At 36.0% G+C, this 25163-nt stretch overlaps 1 protein-coding gene across 3 annotated transcripts in view; it reads right to left on the bottom strand.

Moving 5' to 3' along the window:
• Positions 1-813: 813 nt before the first annotated feature.
• The window catches only part of LOC128686263 (sodium-coupled monocarboxylate transporter 1-like), a 46553-nt gene continuing 22203 nt past the window's right edge, over positions 814-25163 (bottom strand). For all 3 annotated transcript variants that reach the window (XM_070085717.1, XM_070085715.1, XM_070085716.1), the window contains exons 3-12: positions 19005-19138; positions 18658-18846; positions 17115-17269; positions 16867-17007; positions 14138-14356; positions 12326-12444; positions 11601-11755; positions 11007-11242; positions 1761-1861; positions 814-1563 (exon numbers count right to left, since the gene is read on the bottom strand). In XM_070085717.1, the coding sequence (XP_069941818.1) occupies positions 1328-1563; positions 1761-1861; positions 11007-11242; positions 11601-11755; positions 12326-12444; positions 14138-14356; positions 16867-17007; positions 17115-17269; positions 18658-18846; positions 19005-19138 (1685 nt within the window). In that variant the 3' untranslated portion in view covers positions 814-1327. The remainder of the gene's footprint in view (positions 1564-1760; positions 1862-11006; positions 11243-11600; positions 11756-12325; positions 12445-14137; positions 14357-16866; positions 17008-17114; positions 17270-18657; positions 18847-19004; positions 19139-25163) is intronic.

The raw sequence follows: 25163 nt of genomic DNA, 5'->3' as shown, positions 1-25163 counted from the left end.
CCTTAAGACTTAATCTTTGCCGTCCACAAAATAAGAAATGTCCTTTGAGTAGTGTCACAGGGATGGTCGTAGTGAAGGACGTGGTCTTCAACACTCATACCAGGTAACTGACAACATTGTTAAGAGGTTTTTCTCTTTATTGCACAATAGAATTTCTCAAAACGATAATAAATTATATCAAGCATAATATAAAATATTTTGCATAATAACTAGAAGGTTCCAAATTTAAGTAGAAATAACATAATGTGTATTATAAACTTGAACATGATTTACTAATGACTGTGAACGGAGATAACATGATATATAACAACTTAAAGCATGCTATACATAGGCATATATATATATATATATATATATATATATATATATATATATATATATATATATATATATATATATATATATATATATATATATGCAATAAGATCACAGTAAACAGGTGATTTCAAAATATGCAAAACAACCACTCTGAAAGAATAGAGAAATTCCAAGCGCTTTCGTGACTACTCACATTATCAAGGAACTATGAAAGTGAAGCATCCAAGGAAGCTATATAAGGGGTCCGGCCAGCACCTCACTATCAGATCCCACAACGGTTAAACACGTGACGCGCGGCGAGCCAACTTGGATAGGTCCTTTGCAAAACTCACCCCCAAGCTATTCTACCCAAGAAAATTTAAAAATTATTTTCTCTATTCTTTCAGAGTGGTTGTTTTGCATATATATATATATATATATATATATATATATATATATATATATATATATATATATATATATATATATATATATATATATATATATATATATATATATATATATATATATATATATAATATATATAGATATCTAGTGTGTGTTATAGAAGTGTACCACATAAAACTGAAAACGTTTTGAAACAAACATCTAATATTTGATATGATATAAAGAACACTAGTTAATTATTGCATGTGTTACAGCATTGGCCGAATGAGGGATTCAATTAAGTTCATGGAGCTGAACAAGCTCGTCCGGATTATATCGAGTTTGCTGCCTGAAGATTTAAAACGAAAATGGAAGTGTGTATGAGGTCTGTGCACATCAAACACTGCCACTATCCTGCGAAATTTTTATTCGGAGCCTCATTAAATCCTTGTTAAAAAAGCTAAATTAGAAAAAATGAAAAAATCACCAAGGATTCAAAACAATTTTGAAATTTAGTTTAAAACGTAACTGCAGACTTTATTTTTACAGAAATACACACTCTCTTATTCATCTGAACAAGTTCATCATTTACTGTGCTTCATATTCCCAGCATAACCCATGAGGAAGGCTGCACTTATGACTACTAAGAGGGAGTGTCGAGGTTGTATGTGGTAACTGAGAGAGAGTTTTTTGGCTCTTTATAATAAGTAATAATAGGCTGTGTTGAGGCTGTCGATGGTAACATCTTGAACGACTCCTCTTCCTTAATGGTTTCTACACTGTAGGTGCGATGACTATTGAAGAACGACCACACACAGTGGTACAGCCTGCCACAGAGTGGATTAACAGTACCTTCTGTATCCTTAGGGTTGACTGCGCCTGGAAAAAATAAAATATTCGCCAGGATATCTTTTACTTTATTGTTGAAGAAGACTTTCTTCGGATTATTAACCATTGGTTAAAATATCTGGACAACCTAAGAAAACTAAAAATAATGTATGTGTTCTATAAGACAGGAAAACAAAACACACAAAAGTGCTTAAGGCTCAGTTACAAACGAGTGACAATAATCTCACCAGTACAGAGAGAGACGATGCTGCTGACTACAAATGTTATGATGATGCCAATAGCGCCAGAATAGCAGTAGGACACCTCGTAGATAGTATTATCTGCAGACCTGTGGAGGTGTACACTCAGTAATTTACTGTTTTTGAGTTCTCAACCAAATTTACATGAACAGAGATAAACTATGGGAATCTAGGCCTCAGGCGAGTCTTTTTCTTTTAATTCAGATGTACAAAGGAAAACTACTGACCATGTAAGTCCAACACAACTACACTCGAGTTTAATTAATAAATTACACACACACACACACACACACACACACACACACACACACACACACACACACACACACACACACACACACACATACACACTGCAGCATATGGGCGCCTAGCAAACCTCAGAACAGCATTCCGACATCTTAATAAGGAATCATTCAGGACCCTGTACACCGTGTACGTTAGGCCCATATTGGAGTATGCGGCACCAGTTTGGAACCCACACCTAGCCAAGCACGTAAAGAAACTAGAGAAAGTGCAAAGGTTTGCAACAAGACTAGTCCAAGAGCTAAGAGGTATGTCCTACGAGGAGAGGTTAAGGGAAATCAACCTGACGACACTGGAGGACAGGAGAGATAGGGGGGACATGATAACGACATACAAAATACTGAGAGGAATTGACAAGGTGGACAAAGACAGGATGTTCCAGAGATTGGACACAGTAACAAGGGGACACAGTTGGAAGCTGAAGACACAGATGAATCACAGGGATGTTAGGAAGTATTTCTTCAGCCACAGAGTAGTCAGTAAGTGGAATAGTTTGGGAAGCGATGTAGTGGAGGCAGGATCCATACATAGCTTTAAGCAGAGGTATGATAAAGCTCACGGCTCAGGGAGAGTGACCTAGTAGCGATCAGTGAAGAGGCGGGGCCAGGAGCTCGGACTCGACCCCCGCAACCTCAACTAGGTGAGTACACACACACACATATATATATATATATATATATATATATATATATATATATATATATATATATATATATATATATATATATATATATATATATATATATATCGTGCCGAATATGTAAAACTGGTCAATTAGCAAGAACTCATTTAAAAATAAGTATTTTCTAAAATTTTCTCTTATACGTTTAAAGATATATTGTTTTCATTAATATTGATGTAAAAATTTATGATTTTGCACCAAAAGAATTTTAGAAAACTTACCTAACCTTACACAAATAACCCGCACATAAAAGAGAGAAGCTTACGACGACGTTTCGGTCCGACTTGGACCAGTCACGGTATTGTGCCTTTTTTGTTATTTACTTAACCTTATTATAAGAAGAACAATTCATTTTAGCCTAACCCAACTAAATACATTTTATATAAGTTTACAATAATTTAATAATAAAGAAAGCCGTTACATAACGGCTTGACAAAGCTCCTGAAGAATGAAACGTTGCCACAATAAAATGTCATTAGTTGCACGCGTGTCCTTTTTACCTTACATATTGTCGGTAATTCTACATGATGTAACATGTTTCAGAATGAAGGAAAAATCATGAGGGTTGTTTGGTACGGGTACAACAATAAATAGTTACAATCATAACCATAATTTTGAGAGGGGTGGCCCAGTAAGCCAGTGGAAGGCCTCGGTCAGATGACTGAAAAGCTCCAGCTGCGGGTCATCACATGAGCCGAATCAGGAAACACTTACCCTGTTTCCTGACAAACCTTACCTAACCTAACCTAAGGTTGTATTGTGGGGAGGGGGAGGGAGGGGGAGGGAGGGGGAGGGGAGGGGGAGGTAGTGGTGGGACGTGTTTGGTTGTTCATTAGTAGGTGGAGTTAATTGCATTATTTATAAAGGTAATTAACAACCCTAATGTTAGTAATAATGTGAATCTGTGAATGGAATTCTTTGTGAGTTCTTGCTTGTATTGTATTTTTATTTTAAATATTTTTTTTTCAGTATTTGTGTTATTTCATTGGCTATGCCGCTGGAATAAAAATATATTTCCTGTGAGTTATATGATAACAGAGTATTCTAAGTGACGAATATGGTCAAATAATAATATAATGAGTTCCACTCTCCAACTTATGATGATATGGGATGGGTGAGCAGGGTGAGGAAGCAGACTTTCGCTCTTTGGGCACCATTTGCACTGGATCACCTCATGGAGAACACCAGTGGTCCACCCGGGCCGTGGTCCACCCAGACCGTGGTCCACCCGGGCCTTGGCCCACCCAGTGAACCCTCCCGCCCAATTCGGGTCAGTTTGAAAATATATATGTCTAGGCTATACTATATAAGTTCGATTTAGTAATATACTGTGTCCTCGTTTAACATTTATGTGATCAGAGTAAAACCTGATCTGAGTTTGCAATAAATCTTTGAAGTATAGTGTGTTTTAATAACGTGATCTAAACACGTTGTGAATAGCAAATTTCACTTTAGGGATGCAGCTTAAGGAATTAACCGAATGAAGAAATAAAATTGTACACAGCAAAAGTACTAAACGTTTCCCTATTCCATCAAGTTATGAAAACATTGACAGGTTAGAGTGTGTCAGGTTAGGTCATTGTGGGTGACAGATGGCAGATGAGTGACAGGATGGATGAAATATACAAATGCAGAACAGATGTGGAAAATATTGTATATATTTTTCAGAAATACAGTAGTTATATGTAAATAGATGGCCATACTGTATTTAAAAGAAGTATGTTATCGAAAATGAGAAACCCGGCGCCTGCGCAGGACACTCGCCATCGCTGTTTGAACCGGTCAACAGAAAGTTAATGAAATCGGAAGAATTTTTGTGCTCTAGAGGTTAAAATTGGGCTGACACCTCTCAAATAGGAGCCGAAATTGTTGGATGTGCATTCCTGCATAATTTGAGTATCAGGCGACAGGACAGGACAACTCCAGGAACCTCAGATAAGCTGTCTAATTTATGTTTAAAGTCTGGCCAGTAAATTTTTCATCAATGTAGGCAAAAGGGAGGGGGGGTCCTGTACATGACACATTAATCTCCAGTCAAATTGGTGAGTGTTATGATTAAGATATATTCTCCTTCTGTTATATAAATGTGTGTATATATATAATCATTTATTAATTTTAATATACAGTCCACAAATTTATATATTTACCAGAATTCCTGGTGTATGTATATTTCATTTATAATTAATAGGTCCAGAGCAACTTGTGGATATGACAGTGGTAGGTATCGAAGGGGGACATTTTTTGCTACCTAGGTGTCCCAAATTCCTACTTGTCTAACTGATAAATAATAATTACCTTCGTTCATTTACTGTTATGTACATACTGATACATTCAGATAAATGTAATTTTCCACATTTAATTTGCCCGTTGGTCCTTCTTGAACCGGAGGTAATTAGTGAAGTCATTAATTAGTTAATTACTTAATAATTATATGTGAAATGACAGAAGGAGGTGGATGTTAAATACGCAAATTTACTTAGTGTAGTGGTTTATAATTATTACAATATTAATTTTGATAAGCTAAGCTCAAGGGTGGCTAAAGATTATATTGTGTATAATATTAATTTTGCTATGCCAAATTCTGGCAAGGATTTATATTAATTGCATAATATTAATTTTGATAAGTCAAGTCTGGCTAAGTTTATATTAATTTGTATAATACTAATTTGACAAGACAATTCTGGCCAAGATTTATATCAGTGTATGTGTAATTGATAAGACAAGTGTTGCTAATTATATTAATGTGTATAATATTAATTTTGCTATGCCAGATTCTGGCAAAGATTTATATTAATTTGCATAATAATTTTGATAAGCCAAGGCTGGCTAAAGGTTTGTATTAATGTACATTTAAAATTTATGTAATTTTCTTACATGTAATTGCTAAGCTCAAGTAGCTAGGATTTATTCAAAGGTAAGTTGTACTATTTACTTTCATAAAGTGCATAATTTAGTACATAATCAGTGTTATTAAGTTGAATTTAATACATTGCATCATGGCTGAAAATGAGGAAATTAATGTAGAAGACAAACATATGGAATATAGAGCAAAAAAAGCATCACTGCAAGCTAGAAAAAGGCATGTAACAAAAGCATGCAATAAATGTTTGGAATTAATGAATCAAGAAACTGTGAATATTGACGATTTAAAATTGTATTTAGATACTTTAGGTAATAGATATGATTCATACAAATTATATTACAACAAATATGAAGGAGATTTGTTAGTAAACTGTGTAGATGAGACTGAAGTAGATCTTATGATTAATCAGTATTATGAATTAGAGGAAAAGATTCTTTCATGTAAAAGTCAGGCCTTGAATAATTTAAAATGTGTAAACCAGGCAGTTAATCAGTCTGCTCCAACAAATAATATGTCTGCCAAAACTCCCAGAATTATGTTTACCTGTATTTAATCCTGGTGAAAATTGGGAGGAATTTTGGTTAATTTTTAAAGCAGCTGTGCATGATAGAAGTGACCTTGCCTGAGTAACTAAATTATTTTACCTCAAAGGACAGGTAAGAGGAGATGCTCACATACTCATACAAGCCTTTCCCAATGTAGATGACTCTTACAAGGAAGCAGTTGACTTGTTGAAGGCCACTTATGGTAATATAGAACAAAGTAGGTTGGATCTAGTGAATATCATTGTTAATTTAAAATCTCCAGATCACACTTACAAAGGTTTACAGCAGTTTAGAGTTAAACTGGAGAACACTCTCAAAACTTTAAGTAATAAATATAATCTGAAGGAATCAGATTGGTTATCGAGTGCCATTGTACAGAATAAATTAAACTATAAAACACTTGAATGACTCTCGAACAAATATCACAAGGGTTATTTTGGTCTGGAGGAAATAAGACTAGATCTACAAGAATTAATTGTTCAGTTGCAGACCACCCAACTAACTCATTTTAAAGATACAACACATAATAACTCTGAGGTATCTGTCAAGTTTCATAAAGGGAAAAATTATCCCAATGTTAATAATCAAAATTCATTTCCAGAAAAGAGTTGCATAGGTGCATATCAAGTAGCAGGAATCAGAAATAATGATTCTCCACAAGGTAAGAAGAATAAGTACCCTCCTAAGGGTAGCCCAGTTAATGAGAAACCAGTCAAAGAAAAGAGAGATTGTCTTTTCTGCAAGGGTACTCATTTTTCTAAGAATTGCAATGCATACAATTCATGGAATGATAAAGTTGAAAGATTGGAGGAACTTGACAGATGTATCAGGTGTTTGGGTAATCACAATGTAAAGGATCGTTATGCCAAATTAAACTTCTGTTATCAATGTCACAAAGGAAGACACCATATAGTCATGTGTAAGGGTCTATATGTTAATGTTGATAATAATGATAATGTTGACAATCCTGACACAGCAGTAGCTAATGTAAAAATTGCTGCTAATATTAATAATGATGGTTTTGCTGAAGTAGCCTTACCTGTGTTACAGGTAAAAATTGATGATATAAAGCATAAATCAAAAAATGTAAATGCATTATTGGACCAGGGATCCCAACGTACTTTCATAAAACGTAAATGTCTTGATGGTATGAAAGTACAGATGGGAGATCCCACAACTTTAAAATTATCTGGTTTTCTCTCGGATAAAAGGGCTCAATTGTATGACACTGTTTATGTAACTGTTAGGTTGGGCAATGAGAAAAAACGTGTTAATGCAGTAATTGTAGATAGACTTCCAGAGAAAATAACTACAGTAGGACTTAGTAAAGCTACAGAAAGACTTTCACATAAGGTAAATTTAGGACCTTCTGGTGTAAGTGATGATTCTGTAGGCCCAATAAATATTTTGATAGATAGTGACTATTATGCCTCCTTTGTAAAGGGTATGGTAAAGAAATGTGGTGTCACCCTTTTGAAGACTGCAGGAGGCCATGTAATGTATGGTAGGATTCCTAATAATAATAATTCATGACTAGAGGAAACTACAAATACCATAACTGTGTGCCTTACTCATGAAATCGTAGCCCCGTATAATTCTTCCATAGAGGATGGTGTTGAGCCAGTGCATAAATTGTGGGAATTAGACAGCACTGGAATAAATGTAAATGAAGAAAGTCCAGACGATTCTTTTACTCAGGAACAATACCTGAGAGATGTAAAATTTGAATCTGGACAATACTGGGTACGACTTCCGTGGAGACTGAACCATCCAGAATTGCCCACTAATTACAGAATGGCATATGGACAGTTAAAGGCTCAGCTCCGCGAACTGAGTAAGACACCAGAATTGTTAACTGCCAATAATGATATAATTGCTGAGCAATTAATTAATAAATTTATAGAAGAGGTACCTCCTGAGCAAGCCAAAATTTATGGTCACTATTTGCCACATCACAGAGTGAAGAAGGATTCTAAGACAACTCCGTGTTTAATTGTAGTGCCAGGGGTAACAAAATTGACTGTTTGATGATAGGTCCGTCGTTGACGGAAAAATTAGGAGATATCTTATTAAATTTCAGGGTGGAGAATTATGCCTTTAAGGCTGACATAAGTATAGCTTTCTTAAGAGTGGGTTTACAAGAGGCTGATTGGGATTGTACCCGCTTCTTATGGCCTGAGAATCCTAGTGACCCACTTAGCCCTCTGAAAACCTTTCACTTTAGGAGCGTATTTTTGGTGCTACATCCAGTCCGTTTCCACTTCAAGCAACGATAAATGCACACCTTAAATGTATGGGAAGTCCATTGAGTAAAGTAATGGGCAAACAATTTTATGTGGACAATTTCCTGGGTGTGAAGTCAACTGAAGAGGAACTGTTAATGACTTATGGAGAGGCTAATAAAATAATGCAAAGTGCAAATTTGCCTCTGAGGGAATGGAATAGTAATTCGTCCAAATTAAAGGACAAAATAAGTAAAGATTACTCTGGAGATGAAGTCCCAAAATGTAGTAATGTACTGGGATTAACTTGGGATACTGAGAGAGATTTGTTAATGTTAAAACCTAATAATTACAGTATGCCCAATAAATTAACTAAGAGAGTTTTGCTTGCTGAAGTTTCCAAATGTTTTGATCCACTAGGTTTAGTGTCACCCCTTACTATAAGAGGGAAATTATTAATACAGGAAGCATGGAAACTTAAATGTGCTTGGGATGAAATTCTACCTGAGGAATTCATTAACAGGTGGGATGAATTAATTGGTGATTATGAAAAAATTCCAATGTTGGAGTTCCGACGCCAGGTGGCCAATCCAAATGGGAAAAATGTACTCCACATTTTTTGTGATGCTTCAAAATTGGCATATGGAGCAGTTGCTTACCCTCAATGTAATAGTGTTATTTCTCTTGTTTTGTCTAAGGCTAAAGTGTCTACAATTAAATCACGTACCTTACCTCAGTTGGAATTAACAGCCATTTATGTAGGTGTCAAATTAGCTAATTATATAAGAAATAAGTTGCAGGAGATAAATATTAGCGACACTGTAATTTGGTCTGATAATGAGGTATCCTTACAATGGATTCGTAATGGAAACAGTAAAATTGTGTACGTACAAAACGGAGTCGCTGAAATTAATCAGATGCAAGAGAATTATAATAGTTTGGGTCAGCATATGTTAACATTTAATCATATACCTGGTGAGGAGAAACCAGCTGATTTCTTGTCTCAAGGTTTACCTTATGCTAAATTTGTAAATGCAGTATCATGGTTTAAAGGACCGAGCTGGTTGGTAAATAAAGCTAATTGGCCTGTACAAAAGGCGTATATTGCTCCTGTTGAAATTACTGTGACCACCACTCCAATAGTTTGTCCTCCCTTAGCCATTGATATAAATAGGTATTCCTCTTTACCCAAACTAATCAATGTAACTAAGTTGGTGTTTAAATTTCTAAACAAGATGAATATTTCATATAAGTTTTCACATCCTGTTGAATATTGGATAAAGAGGGTACAGGAGGAAATCTATGGAAATGAGATTAAACTGATGATGGAAAGAAAAATTGTGAAAAGTTCCATAATAGAGAAATTGGGGCTGTATTTAGAGAACAATGTAATTAGGTGCATAGGTAGGTTACAAAATGCTGAATTGGGTGATTATGCTAAACACCCTATCTTACTGCCCAAAACTCATCATCTAACAAATTTAATTGTTCTAAATGCCCATAAAAATGTAATGCATGGTGGGGTACAAGATGCCTTCAATTGTATTAGGGAAACTTTCTGGATTCCACAATGATGGCAAAGTGTAAAAAGGGTGATTAAATCTTGTGTAATATGTCGCCATGTGGATGCCAGATCCTATATGTACTCAGGTCCTCCACCATTGCCAAATGAGCAATTTGAGTTGTTTAGCAACGAACTCCGGCCGGCCGCAGTGTGGAAAACATTGTATATATTTTCAATAAATACAGTAGTTATATGTAAATAGATGGCCATACTGTATTTAAAATAAGTATGTTATTGAAAATGGGAAACCCGGCGCCTGCGCAGAAGGACACTCGCCATTGCTGTTTGAACTGGTCAACAGAAATTTAGTGAAATCGGAAGAATTTTCGTGCTCTAGAGGTTAAAATTGGGCTGACTCCTCTCAAATAGGAGCCAAAATTGTTGGATGTGCATTCCTGCATAATTTGAGTATCAGGCGACAGGACAGGACAACTCCAGGAACCTCAGATAAGCTGTCTAATTTATGTTTAAATTCTGGCCAGTAAATTTTTCATAAATATAGGCAAAAGGGGGATAGGGTCCTGTACATGACGCATTAATCTCCAGTCAAATTGGTGAGTGTTTTGATTAAGACATATTCTCCTTCTGTTATATAAATGTGTATATATATATAATCATTTATTAATTTTAATATACAGTCCACAAATTTATGTATTTACCAGAATTTCTGGTGTATGTATATTTCATTTATAATTAATAGGTCCAGAGCAACTTGTGGATATGAGTGGTAGGTATCGAAGGGGGACATTTTTTACGACCTAGGTGTCCCAAATTCCTACTTGCCTAACTGATAAATAATAATTATCTTTGTTCATTTACTGTTATGTACATAATGATACATTCAGATAAATGTAATTTTCCACAACAGACATTTTCATTGAGAAATCGTTTTGCTTTGAAAACCGCTGTTGTACAGGCGTAACAATATAAATTTTGCTCTGTATTTTGTCTTTTTCAGCCAAAGGTCGTTGGAAAAATTTTTATAAAATTGAACTTATTAATAGGCAGATAAATCAGCGTGTGGCCTGGCTAATAAATGTTTTGAGAATACTGACCCCTGAGTAACAGTAGAGATGGGTAGTTCAGTAGCAGTCAGTGTGGTGGTAGTCAGCACATCATCAGTCACTGAGACGTTGCTGACGATGGTGGTGTTAAGGAGAAGGAAGAGGTTCTCTGGGCAGCCCTCAGTGGAGAGAGGAAGGCGTGTTGGTGCTCCACCGCCTCGCACAAACTTACCAATAACTACCCAGACATTAAAAACGAAGGACACGACGAACCCCACGATGGCGCCCTGACACCAACATCAATAATTATGAACTTTATAAATAATTTTTTAGTGGACAAACTTTGAATTTATAGAATATTTGCATTAATCACATTATTATAGGAATACAAGAGTAATAAATTATTAAGATTTGGCTTTCGATAACCAAACAAAGCATAATATTCATTTATATCCACTAATACGCTATCTATCATCATACAGTATCTATGGTGCTCATAGACAACAACCAGGATAAAGTTATACCAGCAATGGTAAGTTAGAATCATATACATAGCAGCTGCTGCAGGTTACATTTACAGAAATGTTTAACTGTGCATTATTTTTTCTAATTTAATATGAATCAGAAAAAAAAACTATTATCTACCTTTCCATTAACCCACGGAGCGCATATTCCTATAATAAAGATACCAGAAAGCGGGCTGGCAATGGAGGAGAGGATGCTACTGGATACCTGGTAGATGCTTCCCAGCTTCTCCACCAACAGACTCAAGCACACAGCTAACAAACCAGCTATTAAAGCTGAAAAAGAAAATAATTTACCTTCTCAATGGTATAATATGTTCTGTCAGTGAACTATATTAACACTAATCGTAAAAATATATGGAATCTATCACTTAGAACAAATCATGTTGATAATAAGAAATATTCAGTGTTCATAATTCATCTAACAGTTTTTGCTGTTATGTTACAAGTACCAACTTCTCCCAGGAAGGAATGATCGCTGCTTCGTCACAGCCTAGCATTAGTATATGGCTGTCCTGGAGACAGTTCAATTTTTTCGTTTTAACATGGATAAAAGTTGAAAATCCTTTCTTTTCCTATAGGTATGTGTTCGGCATATGAACAAACGGCCATAACTCCGTTGGTCAGAGACAGGTACTCAGGTGTTTAAGCAAAGACATCCGGAATTCGCCATAGTAGGATGTTCAGGTGGAGGCAAGCGAGTGGGCAAAATTTACACTCAAATGGATTTCAATCAGGGTGACCAGCCACCCTGGTTGAAATCCACTCGTCTAGTGGTACTCAATACGCTCTTACAAATGGTTCCGACTACAGTTGTTTTACTAAAACAAGAAAAATAATACTTACAGAGGACTCTGACAACGTTGGTGGCACTATTGTCACCCATGCGGCGGAAGTAAGGGCGATCCTTCAAGAAGTCTTCCCAGATTATACAAGCGAACGAGTTGCCGCAGGATGATAGGGTACTGATGAAGGATATAGGTGTTCAGGGTCACTTAATACATTCATTTTGAACAGTATAATTTACAGGTACGACAAAAATTCGGTAGAAAAACCGAATTTGCTGTTACGTGTATATACTGTTAATTTTATTTTAATTTTACGGAAATAAATTTTGTGAATATATACAAAAATAATTAACTGTAAATAAATGAACAAGCTTTCTTTCCATCAATTTACTAAAATTCTGAAAGTAAATCAATGTTATACATGTTTAACACTTTCATTGTTTGAGCTTAAATTTAATTGTTTCTAATTAAAAAAAATTTCCTAAACTTTCCTACGAAAGAGTAACTATGTAAAATATATCATTCATAGTTAAGGATTTCATTTTTTAAAAGCAATTTTATAATTAAATTAAAAATTCAGTCAGGAAGAATCACGAAAAAAATGACGAATTTGATTGTTGAAAATTATCATATAATTTAAAGTTTTGTGCTTAAATTTTAAAAATGATCTGATAAAGAGATAGATCAAGAGGTGTAAAATAACATACAATTATCATGAAAACATGTAAATGCAGTTATCAGGAGTCAAAATTATGAAATATTATCCAGGAAAGAACAAAATGGCACAGTTCCGTGACTGCAACAATACATAAATAACCTGCACATAGGAGAGGAGCTTACGACGACGTTTCGGTCCGACTTCGACGTTTCCGTCGAAGTCGGACCGAAATGTCTTCGTAAGCTCCTCTCTTCTATGTGCGGGTTATCCAATTATTATCTAGTTTTAGGATGGTCTTTGATGTATTTAAAGTATGTAAAATATTTTTGTTATGACTGTCAGACCCATGCTAAGGAAATGTGATAAGATTACTACTTTAAGTTCAAGAAAAAACTATGCAAACCTTTTAGGAAAAATATCTTTGAATTGGTAATTAAGAGAACAAGGGGACACATCTTCAGTTGGTGAAGATGTAGAAAGTAAAGGACAGGAAGCGTGATGTTTACAAGTGTTGGAGTGAGGACCTCCTTGAGAACACCTCCATACACACCAGTGAGGACCTCCTTGAGAACACCTCCATACACACCAGTGAGGACCTCCTTGAGAACACCTCCATACACACCAGTGAGGACCTCCCTGAGAACATCTCCATACACACCAGTGAGGACCTACCTGAGAACACCACCATACACACCAGTGAGGACCTACCTGAGAACACCACCATACACACCAGTGAGGACCTCCCTGAGAACACCTCCATACACACCAGTGAGGACCTCCCTGAGAACATCTCCATACACACCAGTGAGGACCTACCTGAGAACACCACCATACACACCAGTGAGGACCTCCCTGAGAACACCTCCATACACACCAGTGAGGACCTCCCTGAGAACATCTCCATACACACCAGTGAGGACCTACCTGAGAACACCACCATACACACCAGTGAGGACCTCCCTGAGAACACCACCATACACACCAGTGAGGACCTCCCTGAGAACACCTCCATACACACCAGTGAGGACCTACCTGAGAACACCTCCATACACACCAGTGAGGACCTATCTGAGAACGCCAGTGAGGACCTACCTGAGAACACCTCCATACACACCAGTGAGGACCTATCTGAGAACGCCAGTGAGGACCTCCCTGAGAACACCTCCATACACACCAGTGAGGACCTATCTGAGAACGCCAGTGAGGACATACCTGAGAACACCTCCATACACACCAGCAACGAAGATGCCGGCCATGCCTGTCAGGTGACTCAACTTGTCGGTCACTAAGAACGGGATAATCTGGTCAGACTTTTCGATCTTGCCTGATGCAAGCGGGTCACAGTCACTATAGTTTGCGAAAGCGACAAGTCCAGAGAAGTAGAAGACTATCCACAGAAAGTACAGCCCCACCAGGAACACGTACAGTAAACTGCAAAACAGAATATCTTGATAATTTTGGGATATTGTGTGTAATTAACTAGTTGCAGTTATTTAGCCGAGTTCTATAACTTGCGTCCCCGTCTTTATCTTTTGTTGACTGCTGTGATCTGTTTCTTTCGCATTTGTTTTGAAAGTTGTTAACTTATTTCACTTCCACAACACTGTTGCTCGGTCCATTTGACTTTATTGTAATATGTTTTTGGATGTATTTGTGTCCGTCTCCACCAGTGTCGTCTTGTTCTCCTTCCCATGGTAAACATTCTTTGCCTAAATTATCAATAATTTGTTTTTTTACAAATTGTAATCCTATCTCTTCTAGTTTTCCATTCATGTAACATCTTGAGGTCCAGTTTGTACAGTTTTCACAGATATTAATACCCGGATGCAAATGTAAATATCTGAAATTAATAAAAAATGACACAGGTCATATCATAATTACTCAGTTCTGCTACAAGACTAGTACTAAACCTTTTTAATTTTCGAGTTGTTGTATGTGCTTTATTTTGTGTGGGCTTCACGTCGATGCTTGTATGAATGTTGTGAATAACGCTATGAATAATTCCTTACTCAGGTTTTAAAGGACCAGTCTTATTTTTGCCATTTTAACCAACGCTGATGATGTTTAGCTTATGAGTGCTTCAGGAGACATGCAAGTCGTTTCAGTGTCTCAAGCGGTACTCTGATTCCGGTATTCTGTATCCTTTCATTTTCATTACGTCCCACATACAGTGATAAAACTCAAGTAATCACTTTTTCTATTAGTGTGCTCTGTCTAGAAAATTTTGTTTTAGACGAGTAGAAAAACTTTCAGAACTCCTCAAAGATAAATGTAAAGGTATACCAGGAAGTATAGACACTAAGACAGCGGGTATGAATATTTTTTAAGCTGTATTCAGTGAGTTGTGGTTGCTAGGGTCGACCTCAAGCTCTTGACCCTTTATCTCCCATTGACATTATATACAGCTTTATTAGCTTTTACTCGTCGCTCATGTTACTGTTAGTTTCTCAATATTCTCTAGTTCTTATTTTACTGGATTAAGTAAGGTCTGGACCTTTAACGATGTAGCCCATCATGATACTGCTCCACTACAACCTGTTACAATCACTTTTCCTCTCACCAACCTATTCTTCCTCTTTCCATCATCCCCTCCCAGGGTCTTCTCTCGTCTAGTCTAGACAAGTTGGGCTCCAAACTAGTTATTGAAAATTACTTGCATAAAATAGCTAACTTGATATGCATTTGTGACTTGGACATGACTCGGGCCTGTCACCAAATTTTCTGCATCCTGAATCCAAACAGTGCCAGGTTTTACTGTCCTTTAAGAACCTCGTGCTGTATTGTTTTGTGCCCTTTGGTCTTGTAAGCAGCAGTGCCACATTTATATATCAAATGCAGAAAGTACTTACAGACCTTGCAAATTAGTCCTGTTATTTTGTTATTTATATTAAGATTTTTTATCTTTTTTATTTTTTTATTTATTTTTTTTTTTTTAGGAAAAGTCGACTTCTATCTTACGGTTTTACCCAGTTTATCATATTATTAATTTTTGTCTTTCCGAGTATCTTGTTCGTTTGCGCACCGACGCATCCAATCACACAGCAATACTTTCAGCATTATAAGCCACAACACTGGATAATTTATAGTTTAGACGCAGCACACACCTTATACAACTTATATCTTGTCACTAATTCTCTAAATATTTCTTTTGATAACAAAAGCACATAGAGGACCTTTCAGTTATTTTTACTGTTTATTCTTTATCACCTTACTGAAAACGCAATACACTGTAAAAACTTGCATCTGATGTCACAGCTTAGGGCACCTGTTGTCAGTACGATCCTGTGATCAGTTTTAATAGAATAGTGATTTCGAGGCTTCCCTAGTCCTTGTAAAACTAATATATTATGTAAATAAACAGAATAATGGACGGATCTCGAACCATGTTCCATGCATGTAGCAAGTCCAATGATGTACCATTCAGCCACAGATGTTACAAATACAATGATGTTACAACTAGCGCTTCTGTGACGCTACCATCTGTGACCCTACTGTCTCATCCCACACCATCAGAAGCCTTCCTGGTACAGTATATCTATTTTCACATAACTCAAGGTCATAATAGTTGACTAAGAATGAATAAAATATGGGTTATGGATTCGAACAGTGGTCCATTCTGACTTATCTTGAGATTAGATACTATGTGCCCTTGAAGGATATAAAAATAAATCTGTACCAGTAAAGCTTCTTTGTGGTATGGGATGAGTCAGCAGCGTCACAGCATTCAGCCAAGTCACAGAAGCACTGGTTGTGAACTCATTCTACTTGTAATGTCTGTGGCTCAATGGTCTCCAGCATGTATGGACTATAGTTCGAATCTTCGTCCAATCTTTTGTTTATTCAAAATCAGTCGTCCATTACGACTTATCCTGGAGTTATACATTTACCCTATTCGTATTCAAATGTATGACAGTTATATGATATTTATTGTTTAAAATTACCATTGCGATATCCGAAGCGTACTGACGGAGGCAAACCTCTGATAAGTGGTTTGGTTGATGCCAACTCCAGAGACCATGACGTAGAACCCATGCACCACGGTTGACCAGAAGGTGTGGCGGTCGAAGGGACTCGTGCTGAAACTAATAATGAGGTAAATGAAGTGCTTTATTACCAATGTGAGTAATAATGTGTTGTAATGAGAAAGTGATCCGAAATTCTGAAAAAAAAATCGCGTTCTTTCACTCACTTAAAAAACTGAATACGACCTCCACGGTCAGCGATGGACCAGACGTTGGCAACACCTCCCATGTCAACGCAGCAGATGATGACCACCAACAGAACCCCGCCGAACATGATCAGTGTTTGTAGCACATCAGTGTACACCACGGCCTTCACGCCTCCCTGAGACACAGTTACAATTACGATATAATGCACATTACCAAACACTGCCTTCAATGTCTACATGAAAGGCTGTGTTTAACATCCCAATCAGAATGCTGAGATAGCAGGAAAAAAAGAGTAACTAGCATTTCGGAAACAACTGGGGACTACGAAGTTCATACCCAAACAGGATTGGCAAACGAATCTATTAACAGACTTCATGTATATATATACATATATATATATATATATATATATATATATATATATATATATATATATATATATATATATATATATATATATATATATATATATATATATATATATATATATATATATATATATATATATATATATATATATATATATGCAAAACAACCGCTCTGAAAGAATAGAGAAATTCCAAGCGCTTTCGTGACTACTCACATTATCCTTGATAATGTGAGTAGTCACGAAAGCGCTTGGAATTTCTCTATTCTTTCAGAGTGGTTGTTTTGCATATTTTGAAATCACCTGTTTACTGTGATCTTATTGCATATATATATATATATATATATATATATATATATATATATATATATATATATATATATATATATATATATATATATATATATATATATATATATATATATATATATATATATATATATATATATATATATATATATATATATATATATATATGTCGTGCCGAATATGTAAAACTGGTCAATTAGCAAGAACTCATTTAAAATTACGTCCTTTCTGAAATGTTCTCTTATACATTTAAAGATACATTGTTTTCATTAATGTTAATGTAAAAATTTTTAATTTTGCACCAAAAGAATCTTAGAAAACTTACCTAACTTTATTATAAGAAGAGCAATTTATTTTAGCCTAACCCAACTAAATATATTTTAAATACGTTTACAATAATTTAATACTAAACAAACACAATCAAATATATTTTTTTCGTTAGGTTCAGAATGATTTTGGCGAAATTATTGCATACACAAATTTTCACTTGTCTTATATGGCAAGATGAGCGTTGCTATTTAAGCCAAGATCGCAAGTTCTGCCTATTCGGCACGACATATATATATATATATATATATATATATATATATATATATATATATATATATATATATATATATATATATATATATATATATATATATATATATATATATATATATATATATATATATATATATATATATATATAGGTCATAAGACCTAAGAGCACGGGATACCCATCATGTCAAATTTTATACAAGAATTTAAAATTAAATTCAAAAGATTAATTTTGCATTGAAAATTCAGCCAATTCACACACACACATATCAAAGTAACTTTCTATAATAAAAATAATATTAAGACACATAATCACTGAATTTATTGTCAGAGTAATAAATACTCACAATTGTTATATAGAAGGTGCATATAGAGCCCATGATGAGCGAGGAGGCCCAGGTGGAGAGTCCAGTGACTGTAGTCAGTGCTAGTGTTGGAGCGTATAGACACATGCCCATGTAGATGAAGTTATTGAGCAACATAGACAAAGTTGACAGTGTCCTCAACCAGCGCGATCTGAACCTCAGTAGTATATACTGCAATATTTACCAACAATTATATCTCAAGACTAGGAGACATTAAGAGCATTACAATATTTGGATATGCAAAAGAATCTTGCAGACGTAATACATGACTCATAATTTCGATACAGGGAATATGAATAGAAGATTATTCAGTCTCTCTACCGATTTACCTCATTGATGGAGACAACATTGTGTCCAATGAAAATCGGGAGAATGATATGGGCCACGACGACACAACCTGGAATGCAGCCTATCAAAACAGTGGAGAGTTGTGTGCCATAGAAATATATCTCGGTGGGGTTACCTGCAAAAGGTGTTGATATCAATGGACAACCAAAACACTTAACAGTAACAATTTAAAAGCTTTTAAGACAACAACAATGATTAGGTATACTAGGTAAGATTTGTCAGGAAACAGGACAAGTGTTTCCTAACGCGGTCTTAGTCATATGATGACCTGCAGCTGGAGCATTTAGTCTGTGGAAAATACTGTATAGATTTTCCAGAAATACAGTAGTTATATGTAAATAGACGGCCATACTGTATTTAATAAAATTTAAGTTATCAAAAATGGGAAGCTGCGCCTGTGCAGACAGGGGTCGCCAGTTTGGTTTGAATGAGCCAAGTAAACGTTAGTGTAATGGGAAGAATTTTTCGTGCTCTAGAGGTTAAAATTGGGCTGACACCTCTCAAACAGGAGGCGAAATTGATGGATGTGCAGTCCTGCATAACTTGAGATATCAGGCTACTGGACAAGACAGCTCCAGGAACCTCAGATAAGTCTGTTATGTTATATCTCTGGCCAGTTGTTATTTTCATGTATAGACAGTGAGGTTTTCTGAGTATGATACAACTTAATCTCCAGTCAAATTGGTGAGTGTTATGATATTAAGATATATTCTCCTTCTGTTATGTAAATGTGTGTATATACTATAATCCTTTTTTAATTTTAATATACAGTCCACAAATTTATATATTTACCAGCATTCCTGGTGATGTATATTTCATTTAATTAATAGGTCCAGAGCAACTTGTGGATATGACAGTGGTAGGTATCGAAGGGGGACATTTTTTGCGACCTAGGTGTCCCAAATTCCTACTTATCTAACAGATAAATAATAATTATCTATGTTCATTTACTGTTATGTATATAATGATACATTCAGATAAATGCAATTTTCCACATTTAATATGCCCGTTGGTCCTTCTTGAACCGGAGGTAATTAGTGAAGTCATTAATTAGTTAATTACTTAATAATTATATGTGAAATAACAGAAGGAGGTGGATGTTAAGTTCACAAATTTACTTAATGTGTAGTGGATTATAATTATTACAATATTAATTTGGATAAGCTAAGCTCAAGGGTGGCTAAAGATTATATTAATGTGTATAAGTGTATGTATAATTGATAAGCCTAGTGTAGCTAATTATATTAATGTGTATAATAATTTTGCAAAGCAAAAGTGGCTAGGATTTATATTAATGTATTTGTATAATATTAATTTGATAAGACAATTCTGGCCAAGATTTATATCAGTGTATGTGTAATTGATAAGACAAGTGTGCCTAAAGATTATATTGTGTATAATATTAATTTGCTATGCCAAATTCTGGCAAGGATTATATTAATTTGTGTAATATTAATTTTGATAAGCCAAGTTTGGCTAAAGGTTTGTATTAATGCACATTTAAAATTATATTATAATTTCTTGCATATGTAATTGCTAAGCTCATGTAGCTGGGATTTATTCAAAGGTAGGTTGTGTCAGTGTTGTGAGTTGTAATCAGTGTTATTAAGTTGAATTTAATACATTGCATCATGGCTGAAAATGAGGAAATTAATATAGAAGACAAACATATGGAATACAGAGCAAAGAAAGCCTCACTGCAGGCTAGAAAGGGTCATGTAACCAAGGCATATAATAAATGTTTGGAATTAATGAATCAAGAAACTGTGAATACTGATGATTTAAAATTGTATTTAGATACTTTAGGTAATAGATATGATTCATACAAATTATATTACAACAAATATGAAGGAGATTTGTTAGTAAACTGTGTAGATGAGACTGAAATAGATCTTATGATTAATCAGTATTATGAATTAGAGGAAAAGATTCTTTCTTGTAAAAGTCAGGCCTTGAATAAATTAAAATGTGTAAACCAGGGAGTTAATCAGTCTGCTCCAACAAATAATATGTCTTTGCCAAAACTCCCAGAATTATTTTTACCTCTGTTTAATCCTGGTGAAAATTGGGAGGAATTTTGGTCAATTTTTAAAGCAGCTGTGCATGACAGGAGTGACCTAGCCTGTGTAACTAAATTATTTTATCTCAAAGGACCGGTAAGAGGAGATGCTCACATACTCATACAAGCCTTTCCCAATGTAGATGACTCTTACAAGGAAGCAGTTGACTTGTTGAAGGCCACTTATGGTAATATAGAACAAAGTAGGTTGGATCTAGTGAATATCATTGTTAATTTAAAATCTCCAGATCACACTTACAAAGGTTTACAGCAGTTTAGAGTTAAACTGGAGAGCACTTTCAAAACTTTAAGTAATAAATATAATCTGAAGGAATCAGACTGGTTATTGAGTGCCATGGCTCTCGAATAAATATCACAAGGATTATTTTGGTCTGGAGGAAATAAGACTAGGTCTACAAGAATTAATTGTTCAGTTGCAGACCAGCCAACTAACTCATTTTAAAGATGCAACACATAATAACTCTGAGGTATCTGTCAAGTTTCATAAAGGGAAAAATTATCCCAATGGTAATAATCAAAATTCATTTCCTAAAAATAGTTGCATTGGTGCATATCAAGTAGCAGGAATCAGAAATAATGATTCTCCACAAGGTAAGAAGAATAAGTACCCTCCTCAGAATAGCCCAGTTAATAAGAAACCAGTCAGAGAAAAGAGAGATTGTCTTTTCTGCAAGGGTACTCACTTTTCTAAGAATTGCAATGCATACAATTCATTGTATGATAAAGTTGAAAGATTGGAGGAACTTGACAGATGTATCAGGTGTTTAGATAATCACAATGTAAAGGATTGTCATGCCAAATTAAACAACTGTTATCAATGTCACAAAGGAAGACACCATATAGTTATGTGTAAAGGTCTATATGATAATGTTGATAATAATGATAATGTTGACAATCCTGACACAACAGTAGCTAATGTAAAAATTGCTGCTAATATTAATAATGATGGTTTTGCTGAAGTAGCCTTACCTGTGTTACAGGTAAAAGTTGATGATAAAAGGCATAAATCAAAAAATGTAACTGCATTATTAGACCAGGGATCCCAACATACTTTCATTAAACGTAAATGTCTTGATGGTATGAAAGTACAGATGGGAGATCCCACAACTTTAAAATTATCTGGTTTTCTCTCAGATAAAAGAGCTTAATTGTATGACACTGTTTATGTAACTGTCAGGTTGGGCAATGAGAAAAAACGTGTTAATGCAGTAATTGTAGATAGACTTCCAGAGAAAATATCTACAGTAGGACTTAGTAAAGCTACAGAAAGACTTTCACATAATGTAAATTTAGCACCTTCTGGTGTAAGTGATGATTCTGTAGGCCCAATAAATATTTTGATAGATAGTGACTATTATGCCTCCTTTGTAAAGGGTATAGCAAAGAAATGTGGTGTCACCCTTTTGAAGACTGCAGGAGGCCATGTAATGTATGGTAGGATTCCTCATAATAATAATTCATGACTAAAGGATACTACAAATACCATAACTGTGTGTCTTACTCATGAAATCGTACCCCAGTATAATCCTTCCATAGAAGATGGTGTTGAGCCAGTGCATAAATTGTGGGAATTAGACAGCATTGGAATAAATATAAATGAAGAAAGTCCATCCGATTCTTGTGGCATGCAAAGAGTAAGTAACCTTTATTCGGCGCATGTACACACCCTCATTTACAGGCTATCTCCCCCAACCAGCGAACCAGGTTGCTAAGAGTTGATGATGGGGCCCCGTCGTTCAACTAGTGACCAGGTTCCAGCCAATAAGATGGTGGTTTTGGCAATCACAGAGGTTATGTGGGTACCACTCTCCTGTCTGCCCTTGTCATTCCCATTCTAGAGCTGGTTGAAGCACGGTCTGCTATCTTGTGGCTTCTATTTCTGCCTTGCTTACCGTGGAGGGCACTATACTTATCACTGTATATAGTGTACACATTGCTGTTCTAATTTGGTGAAGGATAATATAAGTCTAAACTTTTTCTGCTGTGTTTATTTTGCTCCCATTACACCCGGGATAACAGGCCATTTGGAATCCTGGGTTGTAATATGGGGGCCTGTCCAGGATCCGATCCCGGGACCTCCTGCATTGTGCCCAAAGATCAGCTTAAACGGACTATACCCTGTAGACTCTTGCACCGTCTCTCGTACTGAGAACAGCAACAAGGGTATTGATTCATCCCAGTCTGTAGGAAAGTACATGCAAAAAGTTCTCATCATAGTTTTTAACGTCTGATGGAATCTTTCCAAGGCGCCTTGGGACTGAGGATGATAGGCAGTGGATAAATTGTGGATTATCCCTAACCTAGTTAATTCTTCCCTAAATGCTTTGGCAGTAAAGTTAGTACCTTGATCACTCTGAATAGTTTTAGGAATGCTAAAACAAGAAATGAATTTGGTTAAAGCTTTGAGAATAGCTTTAGTATTAATACTACGCATGGGAATTGCTTCAGGGTATCTGGTTACTTTATCCATAATCGTAAATAAATATTGATTTCCAGACTTTGACCTAGGTAGTGGACCTACACAATCTATAATTAAATCTGCAAAAGGTTCTCCATCAGCAGGTATAGGTTGGAGAGGTGCAGGTTTAATGGAATGTCCAGGTTTCCCTACTTGCTGACATTCTCGGCAACACCTAATATGATTCTTCACATCTTTCTTTAATTTTGGCCAATAAAATTCTTTTGTAATTCTATACAAGGTTTTTGTAATTCCTAAGTGACCTCCTAATGACGTATTATGAGCTATATTTAATATTTGAGGTCTACACTTTGTTGGAACTACTAACCTGTTAAACAATTGCCGGCCCTCTATCTCCTTACCAGTCTCAGTGCAGATCAAATAATTGTTTTTAACTTCATACTTGACCGGATGACCCAAAGAGGATTTACCCATGGCTGCCTGAAAAGCGAATTTTAAAGAAGGGTCCTTTCGTTGTTCCTCCCAGAAGGACAGTCCCTCGGGCATGGAAACAGAGACATCTGGCAATCCTGCAACCTGGGAATAGGAAGGCTTGATCGGGGTCTGTTCATTTGATTTACGAGGCTCCGGCCGGTGTGCCTCATAAAACAACGTGGCTATTCCTAGATCGGAGTCCAAGGATAGGTCAACATTCTCTCCAGACAACCCTTGGGATGTTGCCCGAGTTAAGGCCAACACCGGAGAAGAATTAATCATTATAGGTTCAGGACACGCACTAACAGTAGTAATGTTATTACCCAGTAATAACATGGCATCTTTCATGGGGAATCCTTTTGAGACACCTACAGTCAAGTACCCAGTGTAATATTTGCACTGTACATAAATTTTATGCAAAGGGACAGAATATATAGCTCCTCCAAATGCTTCCAATAAAACAGAGGAATTTAAGGAGGTGTTCTCTGAAAGGGGTAATATTCCTTCTCTTATAAGTGAGCAATATGCTCCAGTGTCTCTAAAGGTCTTTACTTCAGTTGTTTCTGAGTTTTCCTGAAGGGAAATAAGACTCTTGCAATAATAAGAGGCCATACCTTTTTCTACTTCTCTAGGGGACATGTTACTAGGGATATTAGAGATTTTCCCAATGGGTTGGGGTTTATGGGGGCAGTTGGGACGGATGTGACCTACTTTATTACACAGGAAGCAGACGTTGCAAATGGTGTCGTTCTGACTGCTGTCTCACTCTTAAGTTTAGGGTTTGGCTTTTGGTCACGAGAAAAGCTGAGCTCTGTCTAAGAGTTGGATGGTGGAGAGGAAAGGCGGTCCCATTATTTTGTGCCATGGCGGCACGGTTACCACTGGGAGGTGGCAGCCTAATCCTGAGCCTTCTCGGGGTGGAGGTGTGGCATGCAAAGAGTAAGTAACCTTTATTCGGCGCATGTACACACCCTCATTTACAGGCTATCTCCCCCAACCAGCAAACCAGGTTGCTAAGAGTTGATGATGGGGCCCCGTCATTCAACTAGTGACCAGGTTCCAGCCAATAAGATGGTGGTTTTGGCAATCGCAGAGGTTATGTGGGTACCACTCTCCTGTCTGCCCTTGTCATTCCCATTCTAGAGCTGGTTGAAGCACGTTCTGCTA

This window comes from Cherax quadricarinatus, chromosome 17, assembly GCF_038502225.1.
Source record: "Cherax quadricarinatus isolate ZL_2023a chromosome 17, ASM3850222v1, whole genome shotgun sequence".
In the NCBI taxonomy this organism is placed as follows: domain Eukaryota; kingdom Metazoa; phylum Arthropoda; class Malacostraca; order Decapoda; family Parastacidae; genus Cherax; species Cherax quadricarinatus.
This window is presented reverse-complemented; position numbering and strand designations above follow the sequence as displayed.